This window comes from Trachypithecus francoisi, unplaced genomic scaffold, assembly GCF_009764315.1.
Source record: "Trachypithecus francoisi isolate TF-2019V2 unplaced genomic scaffold, Tfra_2.0 Lachesis_group5, whole genome shotgun sequence".
Classification (NCBI taxonomy): Eukaryota; Metazoa; Chordata; class Mammalia; order Primates; family Cercopithecidae; genus Trachypithecus; species Trachypithecus francoisi.
The window spans coordinates 93,632,998-93,660,401 of record NW_022681470.1 but is presented as its reverse complement, the minus strand read 5'-3'; the positions used below and the strand labels follow the sequence as shown (position 1 = coordinate 93,660,401).

General features: G+C 47.0%; 1 protein-coding gene across 3 annotated transcripts; it reads left to right on the top strand.

The window, feature by feature from the left end:
* On the top strand, positions 1–27,404 carry SYT11 (synaptotagmin 11). Of its 3 annotated transcripts, none has more exons than XM_033198500.1 (4): positions 1–321; positions 9,664–10,490; positions 22,719–22,842; positions 23,403–27,404. In XM_033198500.1, exons 1-4 carry the CDS (start codon positions 288–290, stop codon positions 23,711–23,713), a joined length of 1,296 nt encoding a protein of 431 aa, XP_033054391.1. In that variant the 5' UTR covers positions 1–287; the 3' UTR covers positions 23,714–27,404. The 3 variants fall into 3 exon arrangements, with proteins under 3 accessions (XP_033054391.1, XP_033054392.1, XP_033054390.1); XM_033198501.1 differs by having other exon boundaries at positions 22,719–22,839; positions 23,403–24,136; XM_033198499.1 differs by having other exon boundaries at positions 23,394–24,136.

The window sequence follows — 27,404 nt, the reverse complement described above, 5'->3', positions numbered from 1 at the left end:
AGAGGCGGAGTCTTCTTCCGAGGACCATTCGGAAGAAGGCGGAGCCTACCTCGCATCAGGACCAGTCTGACTGCACCTGCATCCTTAGCTCAGAGCATCCCCGGAGCATCGTTAAGAGCCGAGCGCAGCTGACAACTAGGGGCCGGACCGTCGCAGGAGGCGTCCGCTGGATACCTTCCCCCTTCCCTGACCTAGAGCTCTACAGCTGCGGCCTCGGTACTGACCGAGGGTTCCCAGAGTTGTCTCACCATTGCAAAAACGTTATAGCAACAGCCTCTGATTACGACATGGCTGAAATCACCAATATCCGACCTAGCTTTGGTAAGTAGACTCGGGAAAACTAAGCTTGAGGTGGTCAGAATGGGTGCAAGGCCAAGGGGGCCCAGCGGCAGGGCAGAGAATGCAGCCCAGACCAGAGCCTTCAAAGTGCCAGCCCCGTTAAAATCGGGCCTGTGGTGGTGGGTAGTGGGCAGTTGACAGTGCATGAACTTGAGCTATGGGCTGCAGGGACTGGCAGGGCCAGAGCCACACCGAGGGTGGGGAAGTCCAGGATGCTAAAACCTTGTATGGTGCACTGTCAGCACTGCTGGAGGTGAGAAACAGCAAGCGTGCGGAGGATGTGAACCCCTCCTTCTGGGGGAGGAGAGGTGGGGTAGGACGAGCCCTCCCCCTTGGGGCGCGCAGGGCGGTGCCCCTTCCTCCCCCTCCCATTCCTAAGGGCTGCGGGGGAGGGAGGTGACAAGGGGGATGGGGCATCAAGATGGCAGCTTGGAGACTGTGGGCCGTGTGGCTGGCAGCCAGGGGACGCGGCGGCCTCTGGGGAAAGAGGGGTGCGGGGGTGGGAAGCAAAAAGGAAGCCACTCCTTAAGCCGGTCAGCTGGATGCTGGAGCTAGGAGGAAACGTGAGCCCTGCAAGTTCCATTCTGCATCGTAATGGTGGGGTCCATCCGATGCTACCAAATGGCGCTTGGCGCTGCTGGGCTGGGGGATGACGTGATGTCTATTTCTGGGCCTCCTGGCAGCGCCGAGGCTCTCCTTCCGGGGCCTTTGTTCCCTGTTTCCCTGGGCCGGCTTTTCAAAAAGGGGGACTAACCCGCGTTGATGCTGGCGGGGGCGCGATCCAGGCCGGAGGGGGAGGGGCGAAAGAGGCCCAGCCTGGGGGAGGCCGCTTTGTGTACCGCAGAAAGCATTACGTCATTTCAGAGCGGCTGGTCCCCGACCCAGCCCTGTGGGCTCCAAGATTAGTTTTACACTTCCGGAGAAGAAAGTGGAGTGGAAAATAGGGAAGAAGGTGGCAAAGACAAGCTTGGGAAGGAAGTTTTTTCCTCTTTGGGGACTCCTCCAGTATATGCTAAAGGAGCAAACTTCCTGTGTTATGCTTTCCTGGCCAAATAAATAAAATATAATTGCCCTGCTTCTCCTTAATTCTACTACAGTTTAGAAGGGGGAAGCCAGTGAGAGTTGCTGCCAAAGAACCTTCTTATTCCTTCAGGGATTCTATTCCTCAGACAATCCAGAAGGTTTGAGCATCGGGACTCCAGTTTTTAGGGTGGAGACACAATCCAGCTAGGAAATGGCTTTTCTCATTCCTGAATAAGAGGTGCAGTGAAATGAGCAGAACCCAGTGTGCTCTATCCTCTCAGAATAGGGAAGAAGAAATCAAATCAGATGTATTCGGATAACAGATCTTCACACTTATTAACTACTTGTTCTCACTTACTCCCCAAGGCTAAATCTTGATTGTATTTTTTCTTCCACTTCACCTTCCTCATCTTTATTCTTTTGAGTTCTAAGTTCCCAAAACAAAAGTCCCTTTCATGATCACATGAGCAATCCATGATTTCTTCCTGTTCTTTTTCTTCTTATGCCCTTCCAACAGATTCCTTTCCCTAACTGCAGTTCCAGAATCCTTGAAAAAGGAGATGGTGTGGAACATAATATAGTGATTTCTCTTAGAGGGACTATTATTGGAAAAGGGAAAATAAATTATATCAGCCTGTTACATACTACATTTTATTTAATCCTAACAAATACCCTTGACTGTACGTATTGTTACATATACTTGCCAGACAAGGAAACCAAGGCTCAGAAATAAAATAACTTGGCTAAAGTCAAACAAATGAGTAAAGGTAGTGCTAGTTTTTGTTTTTGTTTTTGTTTTTGAGACGGAGTTTCAATCTTGTTGCCCAGGTTAGAGTGCAATGGCGTGATCTCGGCCCACCGCAACCTCCACCTCCTGGGTTCAAGCAATTATCCTGCCTCAGCCTCCCAAGTAGCTGGGATTACAGACATGTGCCACCACGCCTGGCTAATTTTGTATTTCTCCATGTTAGTCAGACGGGTCTTGAACTCCCAACCTCAGATGATCTGCCCACCTTGGCCTCCCAAAGTGCTGGGATTACAGGCCTGAGCCACTGCACCTGGCCAGTGCTAGAATTTAAACCAATGTCTGGCTGAAACCAAAATTTATTCTCATTCCATTGTATTGTATTGGCCTACTTGACAGCGAAAAGCTATGTTTAGGAAAGGGGGTATCAATAAAAGCAGTTCTGGTCAGAAGCTGAAGGAGCTGGCCAATAGCCCAGATGTGTCTTGCAGGTTTTTTAACTATTACAGAGGGTCTTCTACACAGAGAACTACCACTTCCAACTTTTTCACATCTCATGGAGTACTTCATTTCAAATGCCACAGCACTTGGGTGATACACCAAGCCAACACTCAATTATCTATGACCATGGAGAACAAAAGGAGCAAGAAGCACAGGTCATTGCAATTTATAGCTACTTTAAAATACTCACTTCGGCCATTAGTTTCAACTTCCATTTCCCACCAAGCTTTTGACTAAAGCAAGACAGCGAGCTCTAGGTTTCAATATCTTTGATGTTTCTAGCTCATTGTCTTGGGTTTCAGGGAGAGAGGCAAGAGTCAACAAATACTAAAATGAAGAAAGGACAGCAAAAATAGGAAACAAGGCCGGGGGAACACCTGGATAATTCAAAGATGCGTTCATCTGTTTCTCTTCCTTTCCTCTCTATCCTCCTGGAATATGAGAATTCTTCATCTTCTCTCTTTACTACCCTATCTCCATTTTCTAACAATAAAAGTTGGTGCATTGTAAACATGTAAGCAGCTCCCCCGCCACACACTGCTGCAGAGAATAAATCTATGATAGAGCCAAAAGAATTGCCCAGGTGTCTCCTAATCAGCCTTCAGATCTCTCTTTATGATCATTCTAAAAAATATGCCTGTCTTGGTAGTTTCCTGTCTTCCTCTTCTAATAGAGATAATGTTCAGTTTCACTAATGAGTAGGAAGCAATTTGCAGGAAAGCACCTGATTGATGAATGGAGAGCCACTTCCTTAGGCTGTGCCCATTCTTATTGGCAACTGAATCCAATTAGTTTTTCAACCAAATATTTACTGAACTCCTATTAGAAGCAAGAGACTCTGAGGGATTCAAAGATCCATAGGATATTCCTGCCTGCCTTCAAGTAGCTTACTACCAAGGCTGTCTCCATTTTGTGAAAACTTTCCCTAAAAGCTATTTCATTTAATACTTTGAGACTAAACACTAGTATTATTCGGTATGGATATAGACATAGTCACCTTGATTTATTTTGTTAATAATGTTTTGCTCCTTATCTATATTATTTGAAAATGTATCTGGGTACAGTGGATCATACCTATAATTCCAGCAACTCAAGAGACTGATGCAAGAGGATCTTGAGGCCAGGAATTCGAAACCAGACTGGGCAACATAGCACCTTGTCTCTAAAAAAAATTTTTTTTTAATTAACCAGGCATAGTGGCATGGGCCTGTAGTCCCAACTATTCAGGAGTCTAGGGTAGTAAATTTGCTTGAGCCCAGGAGTTCAAGACTGCAGTGAGCTGTGATTGCACCACTGCACTCTAGCTTGGGCCACAGAGTGAGCCCATGTCTCTAAAATAATAATAATAATAATAATAATAATAATAATAAATATATATAATTTTAAATAAAATGTAACTCTTCCTTGGTTAGGCATAGTGGCTTACACCTGTAATCCTAGCAATTTGGTGGAGACTAAAGCGGGAGAGTTGCTTGAGCCCAGGAGTTCAAGACCGCCTGGGCAATATAGTGAAGACTCATCTCTAAAAAAAATCAAAAAATTGGCTGGGCATGGTGGCTCACACCTGTAATCCTAGCACTTTGGGGGACCAAGGCTGGCAGATCACTTGAGGTCAGGAGTTCAAGACCAGCCTGGCCAACATGGTGAAACCTGTCTCTACTAAAAATACAAAAACTGGCTGGGCGTGGTGTCACAGGCCGGTAATCCCAGCTACTCAAGAGGCTGAGGCAGGACAATCGCTTGAACCCGGGAGGCAGAGGTTTCAGGGAGCTGAGATCGCGCCATTGCACTCCAGTCTGGGCAAAGCAAGACTCCATCTCAAAAAAAAAAAAAAAATTAGCGGCCGGGCGCGGTGGCTCAAGCCTGTAATCCCAGCACTTTGGGAGGCCGAGACGGGCGGATCACGAGGTCAGGAGATCGAGACCATCCTGGCTAATACGGTGAAACCCTGTCTCTACTTAAAAATACAAAAAACTAGCCGGGCGACGAGGCGGGCGCCTGTAGTCCCAGCTACTCGGGAGGCTGAGGCAGGAGAATGGCATAAACCCGGGAGACGGAGCTTGCAGTGAGCTGAGATCCGGCCACTGCACTCCAGCCTGGGTGGCAGAGCAAGACTCTGTCTCAAAAAAAAAAAAAAAAAAAAAAAAAAATTAGCTAGGCATGATGGCACATGCCTGTAGTCCCAGTTACTCAGGAGGCTGAGGCAAGAAGATCATTTGAACTGGGGAGGTCAAAGCTGCAGTAAGCTGTGATCATGCTACTTCACTCCAGCCTGAGTGACATGGTGAAATTCCACCTCTATAAAAAATACGAAAATTAGCCAGGTGTGGTGGCATGTGCCTGTAGTCCCAGCTACTCAGGAGGCTGAGGCAGGAGGATCACTTGAGCCCAGGTGGTGGAGGTTGCAGTGGGCCAAGCTTGTGCCACTGCACTCTGGCCTAGGCAATAAAATGAGACCCTGTCTCAAGAGAAAAAAAAAAAAAAGTAAGCTCTACCACAATGTCTGGCAGGGACATATAAATTTACACAAAAAATAGTTTTATCATTGTCACTGCGATACACAATATTACATGTGTATTATGACCAGTGCAGATGAAATTATACCTGCCTCTCATGTAATCTGGACATTATGCTCATAGTATTGTGCTCATCATGCCCATAGGCTTTCTAGAGAAGATAAACCTTTTATCCAGGTTTGGAGGGAAGAAAAAGACATGGATTGGTTGGAGAGGATAGGAGAGGATACCTCTAATAGAAGGGAAAATAGGCCGGGCGCGGTGGCTCAAGCCTGTAATCCCAGCACTTTGGGAGGCCGAGACGGGCGGATCACGAGGTCAGGAGATCGAGACCATCCTGGCTAACACGGTGAAACCCTGTCTCTACTAAAAAAATACAAAAATCTAGCCGGGCGAGGTGGCAGGCGCCTGTAGTCCCAGCTACTCCGGAGGCTGAGGCAGGAGAATGGGGTAAACCCGGGAGGCGGAGCTTGCAGTGAGCTGAGATCCGGCCACTGCACTCCAGCCTGGGCTACAGAGCGAGACTCCGTCCCAAAAAAAAAAAAAAAAAAAGGGAAAATAGTAGGCATTATACTAATTATAGTCCAAGCTTGTGGTTGCCTACATTCCTAAGTCATTTTTGACTCATCAAGTGAGGTTATTGACTATAAATAGGTTTTTAAGTCCAAATAGAAATTTGCATTTATCCCTGATATATGTAATCATCTTGACTCAATCCTTTTTTTTTTTTTTTAAGATGGAGTCTCGCTCTGTCACCCAGAATGGAGTGCAGTAGCACAGTCTCAGCTCACTGCAGCCTCCGCCTCCTGGGTTTACGTAGTTCTCTGCCTCAGCCTCCTGAGTAGCTGGGATTACGGGCACCTGCCACCATGCCCAGCTACTTTTTAAATTTTTAGTAGAGACAGGTTTTCACCATGTTGGCCAGGCTGGTCTCAAACTCCTGACCTCAGATGATCTGCCTACCTCGGCCTCCCAAAGTGCTGGGATTACAGGCATGAGCCACCACACCCGGCCTCAATCCTCTCTTTCTAATCTTCAGAGGCTGTTTTGAATTCACTGACTCTTTTGTTCACTGAAAAATTACTATGTACCGCATAGTTCTAGGACCTGGGACTATAGCAGTGAACAAAACAGAGTTGCTGTTTTATTAAGCTTGTCTAGTGATCGAAGACAGATAATAAATATATGACAGGATAATAAGCTCTATGAAGAAAAATAAGGAAGGATGATGGGAACATTATCTTACTTGGGGCAGACAGGAAATACTTCTCTTATCCAGTGAGGTTTGAGGCTCACAATAAGTGAAGCAGTGAGCTGCACAGATGCCTGATACAAGAATGTTTCAGGCAGGATGCAGCGGCTCACGCCTGTAATCCCAGCACTTTGGGATGCTGAAGTGATTGCATCACTTGAGGTTGGGAGTTTGAGACCAGCCTGACCAATATGGAGAAACCCTGTCTCTACTAAAAACACAAAAATTAGCTGGGCATGGTGGTGCATGCCTGTAATCCCAGCTCTTTGAGAGGCTGAGGCAGGAGAATCGCTTGAACCTGAAAGGCGGAGGTTGCGGTGAGCTGTGATCGCACCATTGCACTTCAGCCTGGGCAACAAGGGCGAAACTCCATCTCAAAAAAAAAAAAAAAGAATGTTCCAAAAAGAATCTGGAAAATGCTGGAATTATGTCTATTCTTTTTTTTTTTTTTCCCTCGCTCTGTTGCCCAGGTTGGAGTGCAGTGGCATGATCTCAACTCACTGCAACCTCCACCTCCCGCTCAAGTGATCCTCCCACCTTGTCCTCCCAAATAGCTGGGACTACAGGCATGTGCCACCATGCCCTGCTAATTTTTGTAATTTTTTTGGTAGAGATGGGGTTTTGCCATGTTGCCCAGGCTGCATTTATTTCCTTAGTTGTCGCTCCCTTCCAAATGGTCCCCTAAAAGGTAAAGAGGAAAACTGTAGACCTTATCTGGACCTTTAAGGCCTAAACCCAACTTAGCCTCAATGAACCTGAGGGAGTGAAAAAACTTGAGGGTCCAATTTGTGTGGGAAAAGATAAGACTAGGGTAAGGGAAACAAAAAACAATCTATTTTTCTTTCTCTCTCTCTTTTTTTTTTTTTTTTTTTTTTTTGAGATGTAGTCTCAGTCTTTCACCCAGGCTGGAGTGCAGTGGCACTATCTCTGCTCACTACAACCTCCACCTCCCAGGTTCAAGTGATTCTCCTGCCTCAGCCTCCTGAGTAGATGGGATTACAGGTGTGTGTCACCACACCTGGCTAATTTTTGTATTTTTTTTTTAGCAGAGACAGGGTTTCGCCATGTTGGCCAGGCTGGTTTTGAACTCCTGACCTCAGGTAATCTGCCTGCCTCGGCCTCCCAAAGTGCTGGGATAGCAGGCGTGAGCTGCCACACCCGGCCTATTTCTCTTTAGTTATTTGTTCATCCAACAAATATATATTAAGTGCCTGCTATGTGTTTTAAGCGCTGAGGGTACAGCAATGAACAAAACAGACATAAATTTTTGTCCTCATGAGACTTACATTCTAGTGAAGATAAATAATGAACTGTAAAATAATGTGCATGTGGGTGTTTATTCTTACATATTTGTGTATGTATTTTATATTTTTTTCTTACATGTGTAGGGGTATGTGTATCTGAGAGAGATAATGACAAGGCATGTTGAAAAAATTAAGGCTAGGAAGGGTGGGTGGCAAGGATGGAGAAGATTGCACTTTTAAATAGGGGAGTCAGGAAAGGCCTAAGAAGGTGACATTTGAGCAAAGTCTGACATTTTCCACTAATAGGGAAGAAAACCCCTATGTCTTCCAGCGAATGATTTATTAAGGTAATAATAATGAAAAGAGAAAGTCCCTATTTCTTCCTATTTAGAATAATATATGTATACATAAATACATGCATGTATATATATATACACACACACACATACACACACACACACATATATATACACCTATTTTTTGCCTACAATGGATGTATTCATCCTGGAGGAATACTTTTTTTTTTCCATCGCCCAGGCTGGAGTGCAGTAGTGCGGTCTCAACTCACTGCAACCTCTGCCTCCCAGGTTCAAGCGATTCTCCTGCATCAGTCTCCCAAGTAGCTGGGATTACAGGCACATGCCATCATGCCTGGATAATTTTTTATGTTTTTAGTAGAGACAGGGTTTCACCATGTTGGTCAGGCTGGTCTTGAACTCCTGACTTCAGATGGTCCACCTGCCTCAGCCTCCCAAAGTGCCAGGATTATAGGTGTGAGCCACTGCACCCAGCCTTGTATTTTATATACATGGGAGCTAAAATTTTGGAACATATTTTGAAAGTACATAAACCCAGAGTTCTTCCTTTTGGCACCCATCCTTTTTTTTTTTTTTTTTTTTGAGACAGAGTCTCACTCTGTTGCCCAGGCTGGAGTGCAGTGGCCAATCTCAGCTCACTGCAAGCTCCACCCTCTGGGTTCATGCCATTCTCCTGCTTCAGCCTCCTGAGTAGCTGGGACTAGAGGCACCTGCCACCACGCCCGGCTAATTTTTTGTATATTTAGTAGAGACGGGTTTCACCGTATTAGCCAAGATGTTCTCAATCTCCTGACCTCGTGATCCACCCGCCTTGGCCTCCCAAAGTGCTGGATTACAGGCCTGAGCCACCGTGCCCGGCCCACCCATCCATTTTTAACACCCTGAGCACCCTACCAAGACCATCTAAACTCAGCTCCACACCCTTCCACCCTACCCTGACAGTGAGTCAGTCAATGCAGGCTCTGTTCTGGATGTTATGGAATATCCTCTTGAAACCAAAAATCTTCTGTAACAGTTGAAGTGGGCCGGGCGCGGTGGCTCAAGCCTGTAATCCCAGCACTTTGGGAGGCCGAGACGGGCGGATCACAAGGTCAGGAGATCGAGACCACCCTGGCTAACACGGTGAAACCCCGTCTCTACTAAAGAATACAAAAAACTAGCCGGGCGATGAGGCGGGCGCCTGTAGTCCCAGCTACTTGGGAGGCGGAGGCAGGAGAATGGCGTAAATCCGGGAGGCGGAGCTTGCAGTGAGCTGAGATCCGGCCACCGCACTCCAGCCTGGGCAACAGAGCCAGACTCCGTCTCAAAAAAAAAAAAAAAAAAAACAGTTGAAGTGAACAGGTGCCCATGAAAAAGGTGACCTTGGAACATATACACAGCAGCTTTATGTGAAGCACAAATCAATATGAGCAAACCAAGTCTATAAGTGCTGAGAGAAGGTCTAGAAAATAACAGAAAGTCAAGTGGGGTGCTTCAGAGAAGGGTTTCTAGAGAAGATAAACCTTTCATCTAGGTTTGGCCAGGAGGAAAAGCCATGGAGTGGTTGGAGAGGTTGGGAGAAGGTGCCTCTAATAGAAGGGAAAGACTCTGAAGCCCAGATGAGCACATTTTGCTTTAGAGGCTAGACTGCAGATTAGCTTGGCTCCAGCAGCAGCAATGAGCAGGGGAGATCTAGACAGGAGTTAAAGTCCACCCGCCCTGACGCAGCTCTGGTCTCTGCCTTCAGATGTGTCACCGGTGGTGGCCGGCCTCATTGGGGCCTCTGTGCTGGTGGTGTGTGTCTCGGTGACCGTCTTTGTCTGGTCATGCTGCCACCAGCAGGCAGAGAAGAAGCACAAGAACCCACCATACAAGTTTATTCACATGCTCAAAGGCATCAGCATATACCCAGAGACCCTCAGCAACAAGAAGAAAATCATCAAAGTGCGGAGAGACAAAGATGGTCCTGGGAGGGAAGGTGGACATAGGAACCTGTTGGTGGACGCAGCAGAGGCTGGCCTGCTAAGCCAAGACAAAAGTCCCAGGGGGCCTAGCTCTGGATCTTGTATAGACCAATTACCCATCAAAATGGACTATGGGGAAGAACTAAGGAGCCCTATTACAAGCCTGACCCCCGGGGAGAGCAAAACCACCTCTCCATCATCTCCGGAGGAGGATGTCATGCTAGGATCCCTCACCTTCTCAGTGGACTATAACTTCCCGAAAAAAGCCCTGGTGGTGACAATCCAGGAGGCCCATGGGCTGCCAGTGATGGATGACCAGACCCAGGGATCTGACCCCTACATCAAAATGACCATCCTTCCTGACAAGCGGCATCGGGTGAAGACCAGAGTGCTGCGGAAGACCCTGGACCCTGTGTTTGACGAGACCTTCACCTTCTATGGCATCCCCTACAGCCAGCTGCAAGACCTGGTGCTGCACTTCCTCGTCCTCAGCTTTGACCGCTTCTCTCGGGATGATGTCATCGGCGAGGTCATGGTGCCACTGGCAGGGGTGGACCCCAGCACAGGCAAGGTACAACTGACCAGGGACATCATCAAAAGGAACATCCAGGTGAGTAGGAAGTGTGTGTTGGGGAGCAATGGTAGGTTGGGGGAGAAAATATCTCAGTGGATAAATGGAAGTGGGAGGGGAGTGGGAGGGGAGTCGGATGGGTGGCAAAGAAGGGCTATAGAGAGGAAGCTCTTGGCTGTCAAGAATAAGCAGTGGTCAGAGTAAGACAGAGGACCTGGCAGATTAGGTCTCCTCTAAGCAGCAATTTCCTGAGGAGAGAAGGTCAGATAGCTTCCACCATTTCACTTAGTGGTTGGCATTCTGATGCTGCTCAGCTTACTTGGAACAGGCTGGCCTACCAGTTGTAGATCCTCCATCATATCAGGGATATGGGGGCTAATTTTCTCTCCAAAATGATGTGATCTTCCTCCAGTGAATTTATTTTTCACAGCTGAGAAGCTAGGACAATAGTTCAGTAATTTTTCCTTCAGCTTCCCTTTCCCAACCTAACCTAGGGGTGTAAATGATACCACGTATATGTCTTTTTTTTTTTTTTGGAGACAGAGTTTCACTCTCGTCCCCCAGGCTGGAGTGCAATGGTGCGATCTTGGCTCATTGCAACCCCCACCTCCCGGGTTCAAGCGATCCTCCTGCCTCAGCCTCCCGAGTAGCTGGGATTACAAGCGCCCATCACCACACCTGGCTAATTTTTTGTATTTTTAGTAGAAATGGGGTTTCACCATGTTGGCCCAGCTGGTCTTGAACTTCTATCCTCAGGTGATCCACCTGCCTTGGCCTCCCAAAGTACTGGGATTACAGGCGTGAGCCACCACGCCCAGCCATCATGCATATGTCTCCTTATGACCATTTTACAATGCAATTCAATGAATTGCTTTACCCTTCTAGGCCCAAACCTTTGCCATAGACACTTCCCCTCTCTCCATTTCTCCTGTCCTCCCTCTTTGTATTAGAAGAGGGACGAGGGCCCTCCATCCTGTTTTCTCTCCCCCTCTTCCCACTGGACGGACATTGGCTCTTGAGTTGTCATTTCAGGAGCACAGTAAATGTAGCCCCATCCAACCCCATTAGTTCATTTATTTCTTCCACAACTGGGGAGGCAGTGAAATGCTGCAGTTAAACACTTGGGCTCCAGAATTGTACTGCACGACTTTAGTCTCCAGCTCACCACTTGCCAGCTGTGTGACACAGGTGAGTTACTCGACCCCTCTAAGCCTCTATTTTCTCATCTGTAAAATGGAGCTTATAATATTGCCTTCCTTACAGGGTTATGATAATCAAATGAGATAATATGCCTGGCATATGATTGCTCTTGAAGAGGTTTCATTTTATTGGAGGAGAAAGACAAATATTTTTTGCAGTTTCTCTATAGTGAGTATGGTAGGTGCTATGAAAGAAGTTGTTGAAATTTTAAACTTAGAGTTTCATGCCTTTTTCAGGGTATAATGTAAGTGGTTAAAACAGCAAGGACTTTGAGGCCGGGCACGGTGGCTCAAGCCTGTAATCCCAGCACTTTGGGAGGCCGAGACGGGCGGATCACGAGGTCAGGAGATCGAGACCATCCTGGCTAATATGGTGAAACCCTGTCTCTACTTAAAAAATACAAAAACTAGCGGGCGACGAGGCGGGCGCCTGTAGTCCCAGCTACTCGGGAGGCTGAGGCAGGAGAATGGCGTAAACCGGGGAGGCGGAGCTTGCAGTGAGCTGAGATCCGGCCACTGCACTCCAGCCTGGGTGGCAGAGCAAGACTCCGTCTCAAAAAAAAAAAAAAAAAAGCAAGGACTTTGAAATCAGACCTGAGTTTAAATCCAATTCCACCAGCTAAATGACCTTGGGCAAGCTGCTTCACTTTCTTTCTTTCTCTTTTTTTTTTTTTTTTTTTTTTTTGAGACAGAGTCTCACTCTGTTGCCCAGGCTGGAGTGCAGTGGTGTGATCTCAGCTCACTGCAAGCTCTGCCTCCCGGGTTCACGCCATTCTCCTGCCTCAGCCTCCTGAGTAGCTGGGACTACAGGCACCTACCACCATGCCCAGCTAATGTTTTTGTACTTTTAGTAGAGATGGGGTTTCACTGTGTTAGCCAGGGTGGTCTCAATCTCCTGACCTTGTGATCCGCCTGCCTTGGCCTTCCAAAGTGCTAGGATTACAGGTGTGAGCCACCACGCCCGGCCGAAGTTTCACCTTCTTCTTTTTTTTTTTTTTTGAGACCGAGTCTCGCTCTGTGGCCCAGGCTGGAGTGCAGTGGCCGGATCTCAGCTCACTGCAAGCTCCGCCTCCCGGGTTCACATCATTCTTCTGCCTCAGCCTCCCGAGTAGCTGGGACTACAGGCGCCCACCACCTCGCCCGGCTAGTTTGTTGTATTTTTTAGTAGAGACGGGGTTTCACCGTGTTAGCCAGGATGGTCTCGATCTCCTGACCTTGTGATCCGCCCGTCTCGGCCTCCCAAAGTGCTGGGATTACAGGCTTGAGCCACCGCGCCCGGCCCCCATACTTATTTCTTGATACCTTTTTTACCTGCAAGCCCTCACTGGACTCAGTAGGGAGACAGGAGGCTCAGGATTGTATAGAAGAGGCTCCTAAGTTAGCAGGTGCAGAGTGAGCAGTGAGCACCCAGGAAGAAGGTTTGCCTGCTGAAGAAGGGTACTGTGTCAAGTCTGGGTCAGCGACAGTGGGGAGCACACTCTGTGTGTGTGTGTTCTTGCCTTCTCTGTTCTGTAGTAGGCACCTGTCCCCCTGCAGCCAGCCCAGTCCTGCCTTTCATTTCCTGAAGGAACTGCTACTGCCACCTGGCACACTCAGATCCTTGTCACAGGGGCCAGGAAAGTCCAAGAATCTTGAAGAATATTAGACACATTTGGTCAGAGCATAAACAAGACACTGCCACATCTTGTGGTTCTCAATGCCAGGATACAATGAGACATCCCAGAGTCCAGCACTGCAGGGGTTTTCGCATCCTCCGAGGTTGGAATCAGAAGGTGTGACCAGAAACAGATGCAGGGGCCTGTTTCATCTCCTTCTCTCCCCTTCCCTCTCCTCCCATCTTTTTTCCTTAGGGCTCTGCCCACCCATTCCGCTGTTTCCTTATTCCCTTCACAGCGGCTCCCATCCTCCACTCCTTCCCTTGTCTACCTCTCCTTAAAGGAGGAGCCTTTCCAGTATACCCTTCCATGTGACTCCAACCTTGGTAAAGCCACCAACCAGCTGGACTCCTCCAGACAGCTATACACTTGCAGCCCAAGGCTGGGAGTGGAATATGGCTCTGTGCCAAGCTGCAGCTGGGAAGAGATTGGCAATGAAAGGGACTGATTTGGGCTGGGAACAAAACAGTCTCAAATCAAGGGCACTGGACACAGCACAGACAATGGCATTTGCTAAACTGCCAGGGGCTCTTGGCAAGAGCCACATTTCTTTCCACTTTATTAACTCCCTTGAGGAGGGATAAGCCAGGGCTAGGATCCTGAGCAACACATGCCCTGGAGGAGGCCTGAGATAGGACACCCAGAGCCTGTGCAGCCCCACCCCAGAGCTTTCCAGCCTCCCAGGCTTCCTAAACCCATTTTCCCAACCAGTGCCCGTAGGCAGGACTATGTTCCATCTGAGCCATGGCTGCCATCTCCCTAGTCACTCATCCACTAGGTTCCCTAGCAGTGCAGGCTGCAAATGTCTATCCCAAATCCTCCCTACTGCAGCAAAGTAGGATCTCCCCTAGGTGAACATGAGCTAGAGCTGCCCTGGACCATGCCACACTGGCTGTAATAGGCTTTTTCCTGGTCTGGCTTACACAGACCAGGAAAAAGCTACTGCACTCTAGTCTGGATGACAGAATGATACCTTGTCTCAAAATAAAATTTAAGAAAAAAAGAAAAAGAAAAGAAAATATGGCCAGGCACAGTGGCTCCCACCTGTAATACTAGCACTTTGGAAGGCCAAGGCGGGAAGATTGCTTGAGCCCAGGAGTTTGAGGTTGCAGTGAGCTGTTACCACAAACTGCACTCCAGACTGAGCAACAGATCATGTATGTGTATTGCAGGGAGGAAAAGGGGGATGGGGTTGAATGTTAAGGTTTTGTTTTTCTATGGTTGTGATTTAGGGTAGAGGTGGCCCTCAGGACATCTGGCCCCAAGAAGGGTTTATTGAGGTTATGCTGGTCCACCTAATACAAGGGCTCCTTGGCCAGACATCACTCTGAAAGAGGTTCTGCTAATTATAGGAAAACAGACTATTCCTTGCCTAAGTATTATTTCTTCTGAGTGTATTCTTTAGGACCACTGTTCCTGTTCCTCTGTTCCACTGAAGGAGCAAGGAGATTGCTCTCAGACAGCCGAGCACCGCAGCTCTGTCAGGCATGAGAAAATCCTTTCTCCCCCTTGTCCTTCTGCTTGCCTGCCCCCCAACAGGGCCTTTACCTCACTAGGCCAAGGGGCTGGGAAACAGAGCTTGCTCCCAGCCTTCAATGGCTCTTTCAAAAGAAAGAGCTATTGACATAACTACTTGGAATGGGAATTGGGTAGAAAGAGAAAAGGAGGGGGCCTGAGGGAACGACATTAAACTGCCTTCAATGCAGGATGGAGTGGCATTCAGGTGGTGTTGTGGCTACAGACTTGGGCGTCGCAAAGTGGTGCTGAGTGGGGATGGGCATGCTGCCAGTGTGAGATGGCCCAAGGTGAAGGAGGGATCAGATGGAGGACAGTTGCCTGAGGAGTGATTTTTAAGGGAGAAAAAGATGAAAATGGTAACCAGAAGTTGTCTACTTTCCAAAAACACTAGGAAAGAGGTATGGGGATTTTGATTACGAAGATTTTGCTAGAATATATGATTTAGGATACAGAATTTTAAATAAGTAATCAGGAAACCTAAGCTATAATCTTGTCATTCATGTTATTCTTGCAAATAAAACTCTGCTTTTAAAATCAAATTTTGTCCGGGTGCGGTGTCTCATGTCTGTAATCCCAGCACTTTGGGAGGTTGAGGCAGGCAGATCACAAGGTCAAGAGATTGAGACTATCCTGGACAACATGGCGAAACCCCGTCTCTACTAAAAATATAAAAATTAGCTGGGCATGATGACACGTGCCTGTAGTCCCAGCTACTCGGGAGGCTGAGGCAGGATCATTGCTTGAACCTGGGAGGCAGAGGTTGCAGTGAGCCGAGATCACACCACTGCACTCTAGCCTGGCAACAGAGCAAGACTCCGTCTCAAAAAAAATCAAATGTTGCTTTTCCCCTCACCTATCCTTCCTCCGTGTAGAAAGTTAGAATCATAGTTAAAGACTGCATATTTAGTATTTACTCAGTATTGAAGGATGGCCCCAGAAATTGATATCAAACCTAGCTAACATTTTATTATTATTCATGGAAACAGAGGGGGGCAGTAGCCAAAACCATGCAAAAGTCCTTTTTAGATTAGTGCTATCTAATGATGATAGAAATGTTCTAGATTTGCACCATGCAGTGTGGTAGCTACTAGTTACATGTCGCTGTTGAGCACTTGAAATGTGGCTAGTGTAACTGAGGAACTATAATTTTAATTTTATTTAATTTAAATTAAAATTTAAATAGGCACATGTAGCTAGTGGCTACTGTATTGGATAGCTCAGTTCTGAATGTTTTGGAATCCATTCAATTTTCTTTTCCATAAGGGATTACTTTTCATTTGATGTGGCTAATAGTAAAAGTGAGTTTATATTCACTGATTACATTCTGACTTCTAGCAAAATGAAACAGCCCAGAAGTATACTGGTTGGCAAGGGCAACCAGACTGTAATTCAAAACTGGCCGAGGGCTGGGCATGGTGGCTCACACCTAGGAGCACTTTAGGAGGCTGAGGTGGGCGGATTGCTTCCACTCAGGAGATCAAGACCAGCCTGGCCAACATGGCGGAAACCCAGGACGCGGTGGTTCACGCCGGTAATCCCAGCTACTCAGGAGGCTGAGCCACCAGAGTCACTTGAAGCCAGGAGGTGGGGGTTACCATGAGCTGAGATCGTGCCACTGCACTCCAGCCTGAGTGACAGAGCAAAACTCTGTCTCGAGGGGAAAAACAAACAAACAAACAAAAAAACACACTGGCTGAGGGACCAAGAATGGTGGCTTACACCTGTATTCCCAGCACTTTGGGAGGCTGAGACGGGCAGATCACTTGAGCCCAGGAGTTTGAGACCAGCCTGGGCAAAATAGCAAAACCCCATCCATCTTTACCAAAAACACAAAAATTAGCTGAGCATGTTAGCACATGCCTGTAGCCCCAGCTACTCAGGAGGCTGAGGTGGGAGGATCACTTGAGCCCTGGAGGTCAAGGCTACAGTGAGTCAAGATCACACCACTACACTCCAGCTGGGCAACAGAGTGAGACCCTAGCTCAAAAATAAAAATAAAATAAAATTGGCTGAGTGTACTTCCTATGGACACAATTAAGAGCTGACAATAGGCCGGAAACGGTGGCTCACGCCTGTAATCCCAGCACTTTGGGAGGCTGAGGCGGACGGATCACGAGGTCAGGAGATCGAGACCAGCCTGACCAACATAGTGAAACCCCGTCTTTACTAAAACTACAAAAATTACCCGGGCATGGTGACACACGCCTGTAGTCCCAGCTACTCGGGAGGCTGAGGCAGGAGAATTGCTTGAACCCAGGAGGCAGAGGTTGCAGTGAGCCTTTGCACCACTGCACTCCAGCCTGGACAACAGAGCAAGACTTCATCTCAAAAAAAAAAGAAAAGAACTGACAATACACACGTTATGGGTAAGGACAAAATGTGGGGCTTCTCTCTAGCAGAGAAAAACCATGCAAATATTTTTAAAGTTGATTTCCTTTTGTATTTCAATTTCAAAAGCTAAGGGGTGGGTTTAAACCTTGGTTAGATTTTTTTTTTTTAGACACAGAGTCTCGCTCTTTCACCCAATTTCAATTGTGCACTGCTGGAGTGCAGTGACACAATTTCAGCTCGCTGCAACCTCCACATCCCGGGTTCAAGCAATTCTCCTGCCTCAGCCTCCTGAGTAGCTGGGATTACAGGTGTGCACCATCATGCCCCACTAATCTTTTGTATTTTTAGTAGAGACAGGGTTTCACTATGTTGGCCAGGCTGATTTTGAACTCCTGACCTCAAGTGACCCGCCCTCCTCGGCCTCCAAAGTGTTAGCATTACAGGTGTGAGTCACCATACCCGGCCTAGTTATTTTTTATGCCTTATGAGAGACATTTCCACATGCTCCTAGGATGAAACATAGACTGAAGAAATTTTTAAAGTCATGTGAAATGTCACAGTTTCATTCCTTGAGATGACTTAAGGCCTAGAATCAAAGCACAAACTATTAGGCTTATTTCTTGTTTTTTTTGTTGTTGTTTTTTGGTTTTTTTTTTGTTTTTTGTTTTTTGTTTTTTCAGGTGGAGTTTCACTCTTGTTGTCCAGGCTGGAGTGCAATGGCATGATCTCGGCTCACCGCAACCTCCGCCTCCCAGGTTCAAGCAATTCTCCTGCCTCAGCCTCCCTAGTAGCTGGGATTATAGGCATGTGCCACCATGCCCAGCTAATTTTGTATTTTTAGTAGAGACGGGGTTTCTCCATGTTGGTCAGGCTGGTCTCGAACTCCCAACCTCAGGTGATCCACCCGCCTCGGCCTCCCAAAGTGCTGGGATTACAGGCGTGAGCCACTGCGCCCAGCTCTTGTTTTTTATTGATGAGTTAATTGGCATATTTGCTGCTGCTATTCTTTCCTGCACCAGACATACCTGAGTAGATAGTGAACTAGGTTGGGAGCTTCTTAAGGGTAGGATTCCTCAGTATCCATCTTTTCAGCCCTAGCTTCTAGCAGAGAGTGCTTGGCACTTAATAAGTAAGTGCCTAATAAGTCGTTTTTATGAGTGTGTGGTGTATATAAGGCTGGTGATGAGCATAGTCTATTTTTGCTTAATTTAAGACTTCCTGGAGTAGATGACATTTCTTTGGGTCTTTGAAGAATACAAGGAATAGGGTGATAGCGGGGTGATGATTTGTCCCGAATTTAACTTACTGTGTTCTACATTCCTCAAAACTCACCTCCTTTTGTTTTCTTTATCCTGGCCTCATCCCCACTTTCTAAAGCTAAAAACATAAGAAATAGTCCACCCTTTCCTCCCTGTTCCCTAGGCTTCACAGCCAATTAACTGCCCAAGCCTAAAAAGCCCTGACAATTCTTCCTGAGACATATTTTACCTCCATGTCCATCTCGTCTGCCATATCCCTAGTTCCAGTCCCAATCATTTCTTCTGTAGCAGGTTGCTACAGAACAACGGAGTCTGTTTTTTTGAGACGGAGTCTCACTCTGTTGCCCAGGCTGGAGTGCAGTGGCATGATCAAGGCTCACCTCAACTTCCACCTCCTTGGTTCAAGCGATTCTCCTGCTTCAGCCTCCTGAGTAGCTGGTACTACAGGCATAAGCCACCACACCCGGCTATTTTTTCTATTTCTTTCTTTTTTTTTTTTTTTTGAGACAGAGTCTCCCTCTGTCGTCCAGGCTGGAGTTCAGTGGCTGCGATCTCGGCTCACTGTAAGCTCCGCCTCCTGGGTTCACGCCATTCTCCTGCCTCGGCCTCCTAAGTTGCTGGGACTACAGGCGCCTGCCACCATGCCTGGCTAATTTTTTTGTATTTTTAACAGAGACAGGGTTTCACCGTATTAGCCAGGATGGTCTTGATCTCCTGACCTCGTGATCCTCCCGCCTCGGCCTCCCAAAGTGCTGGGATTATAGGCGTGAGCCACTGCCCCGGCCTAATATTTCTTTTTTTTTTTTTTGAGATGGAGTCTCACTCTGTCGCCCAGGCTGAAGTGCAGTGGTGCAATCTTGGCTCACTGCAAGCTCCGCCTCCCAGGGTCACGCCATTCTCCTGCCTCGGCCTCCCAAGTAGCTAGGACTACAGGTGTCCGCCACCATACCTGGCTAATTTTTTTGTATTTTTAGTAGAGACAGGGTTTCACCGTGTTAGCCAGGATGGTCTCGATCTCCTGACCTCGTGATCCGCCCACCTCGGCCTCCCAAAGTGCTGGGATTACAGGCGTGAGCCACTGCACCCGGCCCTAATTTTTCTATTTCTAGTAGAGATGAGGTTTCACCATGTTGGCCAGGCTGGTCTTGAACTCCTGACCTCAGGTGACCCACCCGCCTTGGCCTCCCAAAGTGCTTGGATTATAGGCGTGAACCACTGCACCCAGCCACAGCAGCCTGTTTTTGACAGGGTCTCGCTCTGTGGCCACGGCTGGAGTGCAGTGGCTCGATCACAGCTCACTGCAGCTTCGATCTCCTGGGCTCAATCAATCCCCCCGAGTAGCTGGGTCTATAGGCACACGCCACTGCGCCCAGCGTTTGTTTATTTATTTATTTATTTATTTATTTATTTATTTATTTTATTATTTTATTTTCCAGAGACGGAGTCTCGCTCTGTCGCCCAGGCTGGAGTGCAGTGGTGCGATCTGGGCTCACTGCAAGCTCCGCCTCCCGGGTTCACGCCATTCTCCTGCCTCAGCCTCCGGAGTAGCTGGGACTGCAGATGCCCGCCACCACGCCCAGCTAATTTTTGTATTTTTAGTAGAGATGGCGGTTTCACTGTGTTAGCCAGGATGGTCTCGAACTCCTGACCTCGTGATCCGCCCGCCTCGGCCTCCTAAAGTGCTGGGATTACAGGCATGAGCCACTGCGCCCGGCTACAGCGGCCTCTTAACTAAGCTTTCTGATGTTGGTCTTTCTCCACTTTAGTTCATTCTCCACCTTTCTCTGAAATAATAATAATTTTAATAAAATGATGACAACTGGCCAGGCCTGGTGGCTTACGCCTGCAATCCCAGCAGTTTGGGAGCCCAAGGTGGGCAGATTGCTTGACCCCAGGAATTCGAGACCAGCTGGGGCAACATAGTGAGACCCTGTCTTTACAAAAAATACAAAATTTAGCCTGGCATGTTGGTGCACACCTGTAGTCCCAGCTACCTGGGAGGCTGAGGTGGGAGGCTCTTCTGAGCCCAGGAGGTAGAGGTTGCAGAAAGCTGAGATCTCACCACTGTCGTTCAGCCTGGGCAACAGACTCAAAAAAAATAATGACAGGTTTGCCACTCCTATACTCACCAACCTCCTCTTGTATGGGTGCTGCTGACTGTGCTCTTTGGTAGTGTCCCAACAGCCCTTTACTCCAGCCTTGCCTACCTTTCCAGGTTCCTGACCTACCTGTCCTATCAGCCACCCCTACTTCAGGCATAGTCACCTCTCAGCCATTCTCTAAACACAGCTTACCTTTTCAGGCCCAACTCCTTTGTGCCAGCCACTCCTGTCCACCTGCCTGACATGATCATCTCTCTGCCCATTGCTTCATGGTTTTGTACCCCCAGCAACTCAGTCCAGGCATCAGCTGGTAAAGCCTTCCCTCAATCTCCCAGCTGTAGGTGCCCAGAGCACTTAGACAGGCTTCTCATTTCTCTGACAAGTCCCGTACATGCTTATTGACTTCTCTGTCTCTTCTACTGAGTGGTAAGCTCCTTGGGAGCAACAGCTGAGTCACATCAGCTCTGGATCCTCAAAACCTGGCATGCAGTGCCTATGCAAATGTTCTTTAAAATGTTCCTGGAGGGGCCAGGCGCGGTGGCTCGCGCCTGTAATCCCAGCACTTTGGGAGGCCAAGCTAGACAGATCACCTGAGGTCAGGAGTTAGAGACCAGCCTGGCCAACATGGTGAAATCCTGTTTTTACTAAGAATACAAAAATTAGCCGGGCGCGGTGGTGGGCACCTGTAATCTCAGCTACTCTGGAGGCTGAGACAGGAGATTCACTTGAACCCGTGAGGCGGAGGTTGCAGTGAGCCGAGATCATGCCACTGCACTCCAGCCTGGGCAACAAGAATAAGCCTCTGTCTCAAAAAAAAAAAAAAAAAAAAGTTCTTGGAGGACTAGAGGTTTTTTTCAAGCTCAAAAGGGAGCCTAGCATCACATTTAAAGATGGAGAAACAAAGATCAGGGTGCTAGGGAGGAAGCTGACTTGGCTGGAGAAAATACACTAGAGTGCACATTGGGGTGGGTAGAGCAGGTGTGGATATTCACCTTGTGAAATGCAGGGACAGGTTCAGGGACTTGCCCAAGGCCATGTGGTGAGTAAGTGGCAAGGTTAAGATTCAAACCCAGTTTTCCTACCTCCCACCGTACAGTCTTTGAACTTTTTAAAGGTTAAGAACCAAATGAGAGGATGCACTTCTATAGTGCACACTATGTGCTGGGCACCATTGCAGTTTACAAATTTTAACTTATTTAATCCTTTTGATAATGCTATGTGGTAGGTACAACCTTTCACCTACATTTTATAGATGAGGAATCTGAAGTACAGAGATGTTGAGTAACTTGTCCAAGGTCACAGATAAGAAATAGCATCTGGGCACGGTGGCTCATGCCTGTAATCCCAGCATTTTGGGAGGCTGAGGTGGGAGGATCACTTGAGACCAGGAATTCAAGACAAGCCTGGGCTACATAGTGAGACTCTGTGTATAGGGAAAAAAAAAAAGGCCGGGCACAGTGGCTCAAGCCTGTAATCCCAGCACTTTGGGAGGCCGAGACGGGCGGATCACGAGGTCAGGAGATTGAGACCATCCTGGCTAACACGGTGAAATCCCGTCTCTACTAAAAAAATGCAAAAAACTAGCTGGGCGACGTGGCGGGCGCCTGTAGTCCCAGCTACTCGGGAGGCTGAGGCAGGAGAATGGCGTAAACCCGGGAGGCGGAGCTTGCAGTGAGCTGAGATCCGGCCACTGCACTCCAGCCTGGGTGACAGAGCAAGACTCTGTCTCAAAAAAAAAAAAAAAAATAGCCAGGTGTGGTAGCACACACCTGTAGTCCTAGCTACTCAGGAGGCTGAGGTGGGAGGATTGCTAAAGTCCAGGAGATAGAGGCTACAGTGAGCCAAGATCATATCACTGAATTCCAATCTGGGCAACAGAGTAAGACCCTGTCTCAAAAAAAAGATAAATAGTCAGGATTTGAATCCAGGCTACTCTGGTTCCAGAGGTCCTGCTCATAAATGCAAGGCTATGGCTATGCAGGCTCTCCATGCAAATTATTTAATATCAGAATATGGTTATAATGTATCCTTTCTGCGTCCTTGTTAAATAAAATCATAACACGTTTCTCGGGGATGAGTATCTTTCCAACAAACTTATTCCTGCACTTGTCCTCCCCCAGACTCTTCCCACTGCTCTGCACACTTTTTGTGCTCTGCCCTGCACCCTCTGACAGGATTCTCACCTGCCATTTCTTCCTCACAGAAGTGCATCAGCAGAGGGGAGCTCCAGGTGTCTCTGTCATATCAGCCTGTGGCACAGAGAATGACAGTGGTGGTCCTCAAAGCCAGACACTTGCCGAAGATGGATATCACCGGTCTCTCAGGTAGCAGCTATTTACTTCAACCTATTTCTTACTGTCTGAACCACCCCCAACTCCTTGCCTGTGGCCCAGATAGACCTCCACACTTCAAGATCCTTGCCTCTTTCAATTTAATCTACTCCTCTTTCTGTAGACATTCTCTTCCCAATGAGTGTCTACATCCAATAGATTTCCCTAGCTAGGAAGATTCTTCAGTTGAACAAATGGGGTCTTTACATTTGGCAAGGTATCCTGCATGACAGGTGCTAAGAGAGACTTCTCAAAAAGGCTGCAGGCATTTGTCTCTGTGCCCTTTAAAATACTTATTGGTTTCATTCTTCAGACCTAACTTGAGAAAGTTGTTCTGTTCTATTCCTGCTTGGTTTCCTTGGCCCGTTGTCCAGGCAGACAGACTCACATATAGTCAATGTGTGTTTATTGTGCAATCACTAAAGAACACATGGGGTGGCCATCAAAGATATGAACAGCAGAGCCCCCCACCTTTCCCAACATGAAATTACCATTACATAGGAGAGGACTGTGTCATAGGCCTGTCTCCCTTTTTCTTATCTCTTTGGGGGCCCCAGATCCTTATGTCAAGGTGAACGTCTACTACGGCAGAAAGCGCATTGCCAAGAAGAAAACCCATGTGAAGAAGTGCACTTTGAACCCCATCTTCAACGAATCTTTCATCTACGACATCCCCGCTGACCTCCTGCCTGATATCAGCATCGAGTTCCTCGTTATCGACTTCGATCGCACCACCAAGAACGAGGTGGTGGGGAGGCTGATCCTGGGAGCACACAGTGTCACAGCCAGTGGTGCTGAACACTGGAGAGAGGTCTGCGAGAGCCCCCGCAAGCCTGTGGCCAAGTGGCACAGTCTAAGCGAATACTAATCCTGTTCTTCTCTCCTCTAACCCCTGGGGCCAGGCTGGGGAGGGATGTGGCAGGGAAAGAGATGACAGAGAAGTGGACTCAAAACCTCATTTTAGTTGTAGAAGAAAATGTCTTACAAAACAAACTCAACAAAGAACACCCTACGTGACCACAGCTGCAGATCAGTTCTTAGCAATGATGTTTGATGTTTTTTTCTCCTTTGCAAGGCGCTAGAATCTTTTTTTTTTTAGACGGAGTTTCGCTCTTGTTGCCCAGGCTGGAGTGCAATGGTGAGATCTCGACTCACTGCAACCTCCGCCCTCCGGGTTCAAGTGATTCTCCTCCTTCAGCCTCCCAAGTAGCTGGGATTACCACAGATGCCCACCACCATGCCTGGCTAATTTTTTATATTTTCAGTAGAGATGGGTTTCACCATGTTGGCCAAGCTGGTCTCGAATTCCAGACCTCAGGTGATCCACCCGCCTTGGCCTCCCAAAGTGCTGGGATTACAGGTGTGAGCCACCATGCCCGGCCTCTGTTTTTTGTGTGTGTGTGTGTGTGTGGTTTTTTTTTTTTTTTTTGTTTTTTGTTTTTTTAATGGGGGACAAAAGAGAGGGAAAGACCCCTACAAATCTATATATAACAATGTAACCATATACTTGCATGTCTAATACAAACTGAAGAAATTAACCTAACTGCTAATATCAAGTTGCAGATTTTAATCCATGGAAATTGTGTTTTGTGCTGCATTGTATTTGCTGATTATCTGAAATTGGCTTCTTTTTATTGGGCTTTTCTGGAGAATTTCTCCCACTCCCCACCTCTGCAGAAGAAAATTTTGCTCTTGTAAAACCTCATGTTTTCATCATTCTCATCTTTTCTTTTTATTGCCTCTTATATCTCTGCTCTTTGACTTCAAGGTCTAGAGGTCTGTAGTAAGCCAAGAAACAAAGGTGGGGTGGATGAGGCAAGGTTTTCAGGAGAAAGGAATTGAGAAATGGGGGTATTTTTGCTATCAGCTCTTCTGCTGTGAATTAGTAAAGGGTAGTCTATAATTAACTGACAGACCGAACTGAAGCACAGAGAATACATCAAACTTATGCATCCAATACATCAGAACTTGGACTTTTATCAAACTTGATGACTTCTCTAAAAGGAATTTGGAGACTTCAAATTCAGCTATAGGATAGTACCAATGAACACATCCAGCTGATCCCAAACGCTGTTTTCAGGTATAAGGACAAGGAGAGAAGACAAGTGATGACAGCAATTCCCCTTTGCAGCTATCTACTGTGGGGACAGCCATTTCTTGGTTAATGGGTTGGAAGTCATCAGAGGTTTGAAGAATTACACTGGCCTTTGTTTTTCCAGAAATGCTGACCATGGAGATGCTTTAGAGTCTTATTCTCAAATAGCTTAGATGTTGTAATTTTTGCTTCATAAAAAAGGGGCCCTCAGAAGTTCTCCTTAAATTTTTCAATAAAAATTTAGCTCTTAAAAAAATAACAGTGTGACTGAGTGAATGAAGATAAGTTGGATTCTTTCAGAGCGTTCTTTTCCTCAAAACAAGCTGCATAGTTCTAGGAACATATGTCTTACCACATAGTGAATGGATGGGGGAACTACAGGATGCAATTCTTCTACCACCACTGGGCAATAGAGGTTGAGAGAGATTCAGCATATTTCTGGGATTAGAATTCAAGTCTCTTTACTCCTACAGCAGCTATGTCTCCAAAGTTGAGACTTTTCAGATGGCACAGACTCCATGGATAATAGGTAAACTTGAGGCCACGCACAGTGGTTCACGCCTGTAATCCCAGTATTTTGGGAGGCCGAGGTGGAAGGATCGCTTGAGCCCAGGAGTTCAAGACCAGCCTGGGCTACATGACAAAACCCCATCTCTATCAAAAATACAAAAAAAAAATTAGCTAGGTGTGGTGCTGCATGCCTGTGGTCCCAGCTACTCAGGAGGCTAAGGTGGGAGGATCATTTGAGCCCAGAGGTAGAGGCTGCAGTGAGCCGTGATCATACCACTGCACTCTGGCCTGGGTAACAGAGTGAGACCCTGTCTCAAAAATTAATTAATTAAAACAAACGAGGTAAACTCGGTAGGCAGTAGATATTTTTGCCCACCTGAGGAGAAACTCACTCAAACTGTTGCTTAACCACTTGATCCAGGGCATGAAAGATTAGTTGAGTCCACACAAGAACATCACTTTTAACCTTGCTTTCGCGAAGGGAGTCGGAAAGCTGAGTCTCCATGGAGAGGGGGTGATCTTGCTTTCAGTGTTCCCTTAGCTTTTGTGGATTTAAAACCACTCTGCTCCCCCTAAACCTTTTGTTTGATTTCAGCCCATGTTCTTGACAATGCAGAGCAATTCTGAGCAGTCACAAAGCCTACTCTCTGTTCTTGTCCCTGCCAACCCCCATCCCCCATAATCTGACTCACTATTTCACCATCAGTTGGGGTCACACCACTAGTCTCTGTCCTATACCCCATGAAATGTAAATACTGTATCATAAGTAGAAGAAAATAATTTTTGTTTTCTAAAAATGCATTTTGAGATAGTTTAATGTAAATCTGACAGGAGCATTCTGAAGCCCCATTAGGAAAAAATTTAAATGGTTCCTCTTCATCGCCTTAATGTCTAAAGATCAGAAATCGCTGATCAAACCCGCTTTTGTTTCCTTCCCAGAAACAATGCAAAACAACAGGTGGAGATAGTCTGGTCTTTGCCCTGCTGTGTGTGCCTCTGTAGCTCCTCCTGACAAACGTCTGGGAAAACAGCCTCACCCCACTCTCCTCTCTCTTCCCCATTTCCTTGTAGCTTTATTCCTTGCATTCTTTGGGTCTACTGAGCAGTGGGTGCTGAGGTGACAGCGGAGGAACCAATTGTTCTGTAGCCTAGGAACTGCCTCAGTGTCTTTGCCAGAAAAAGGCAAAGAGGCGGACAGTACAGGGCTCCTTCCTCCTACCTCAGGCCTGATCCATCGTGCCCTTGACTTTGCTGTCCCAAAGTTTCTTAGCTGACTTTGGCTTTCTCATTTGTTCTTTCCAGAGCTAACTGATAAGAGTGGAGGAGGAATGCCTCCTAAGAGTCAGTTGAAAGAAAGACAAGAGAGTCACATCTTAGCTTTTGCACAAGGCATTCGTGGTCAGGAATAGGTTAGGGAATGGTCACTCCTGATTTTCCAACAGTTGCTCCTTCTCTGCAGATATCTTGATTCCTTTGGGAAGACAAGAAATTTTCTTAATAACAAAGATCCCTTTACGAGTTATTCCTTCTTTCAGTTCATCTCACTGGAGCACAGCCAAGATGGACATGTTTATGGATAGTGCTCTAGATGTGAAAACAGATAGAACTGGTTTGTGGGACAGGGGCAGCTTGCTTAGGAGAGGGAATAACGCAGGTTCCTTTTCTTGGAAGGCTTGTACTATGGCCATGACAGTGACATTACCCTTACCATGATCCATCTCCGAAGTGGTTGTCTTTCTTTACCTTGTGTCTTCTCTTGTAAAAATGAAACTCAAAAATAAAATAAATGTGTCAAATTTTGAAAAAAAAGAAAAACTGAAAAAGCTAACATGAATTGTGTGAAACTGCATAATGCTGTAATGCTAACCTACAATATGTAATGCTATCTTGTATGTTGAATTTGTTAATGCACCACACAAGTGCAAAATAAAGACTGATTCACATTAAATAGGCA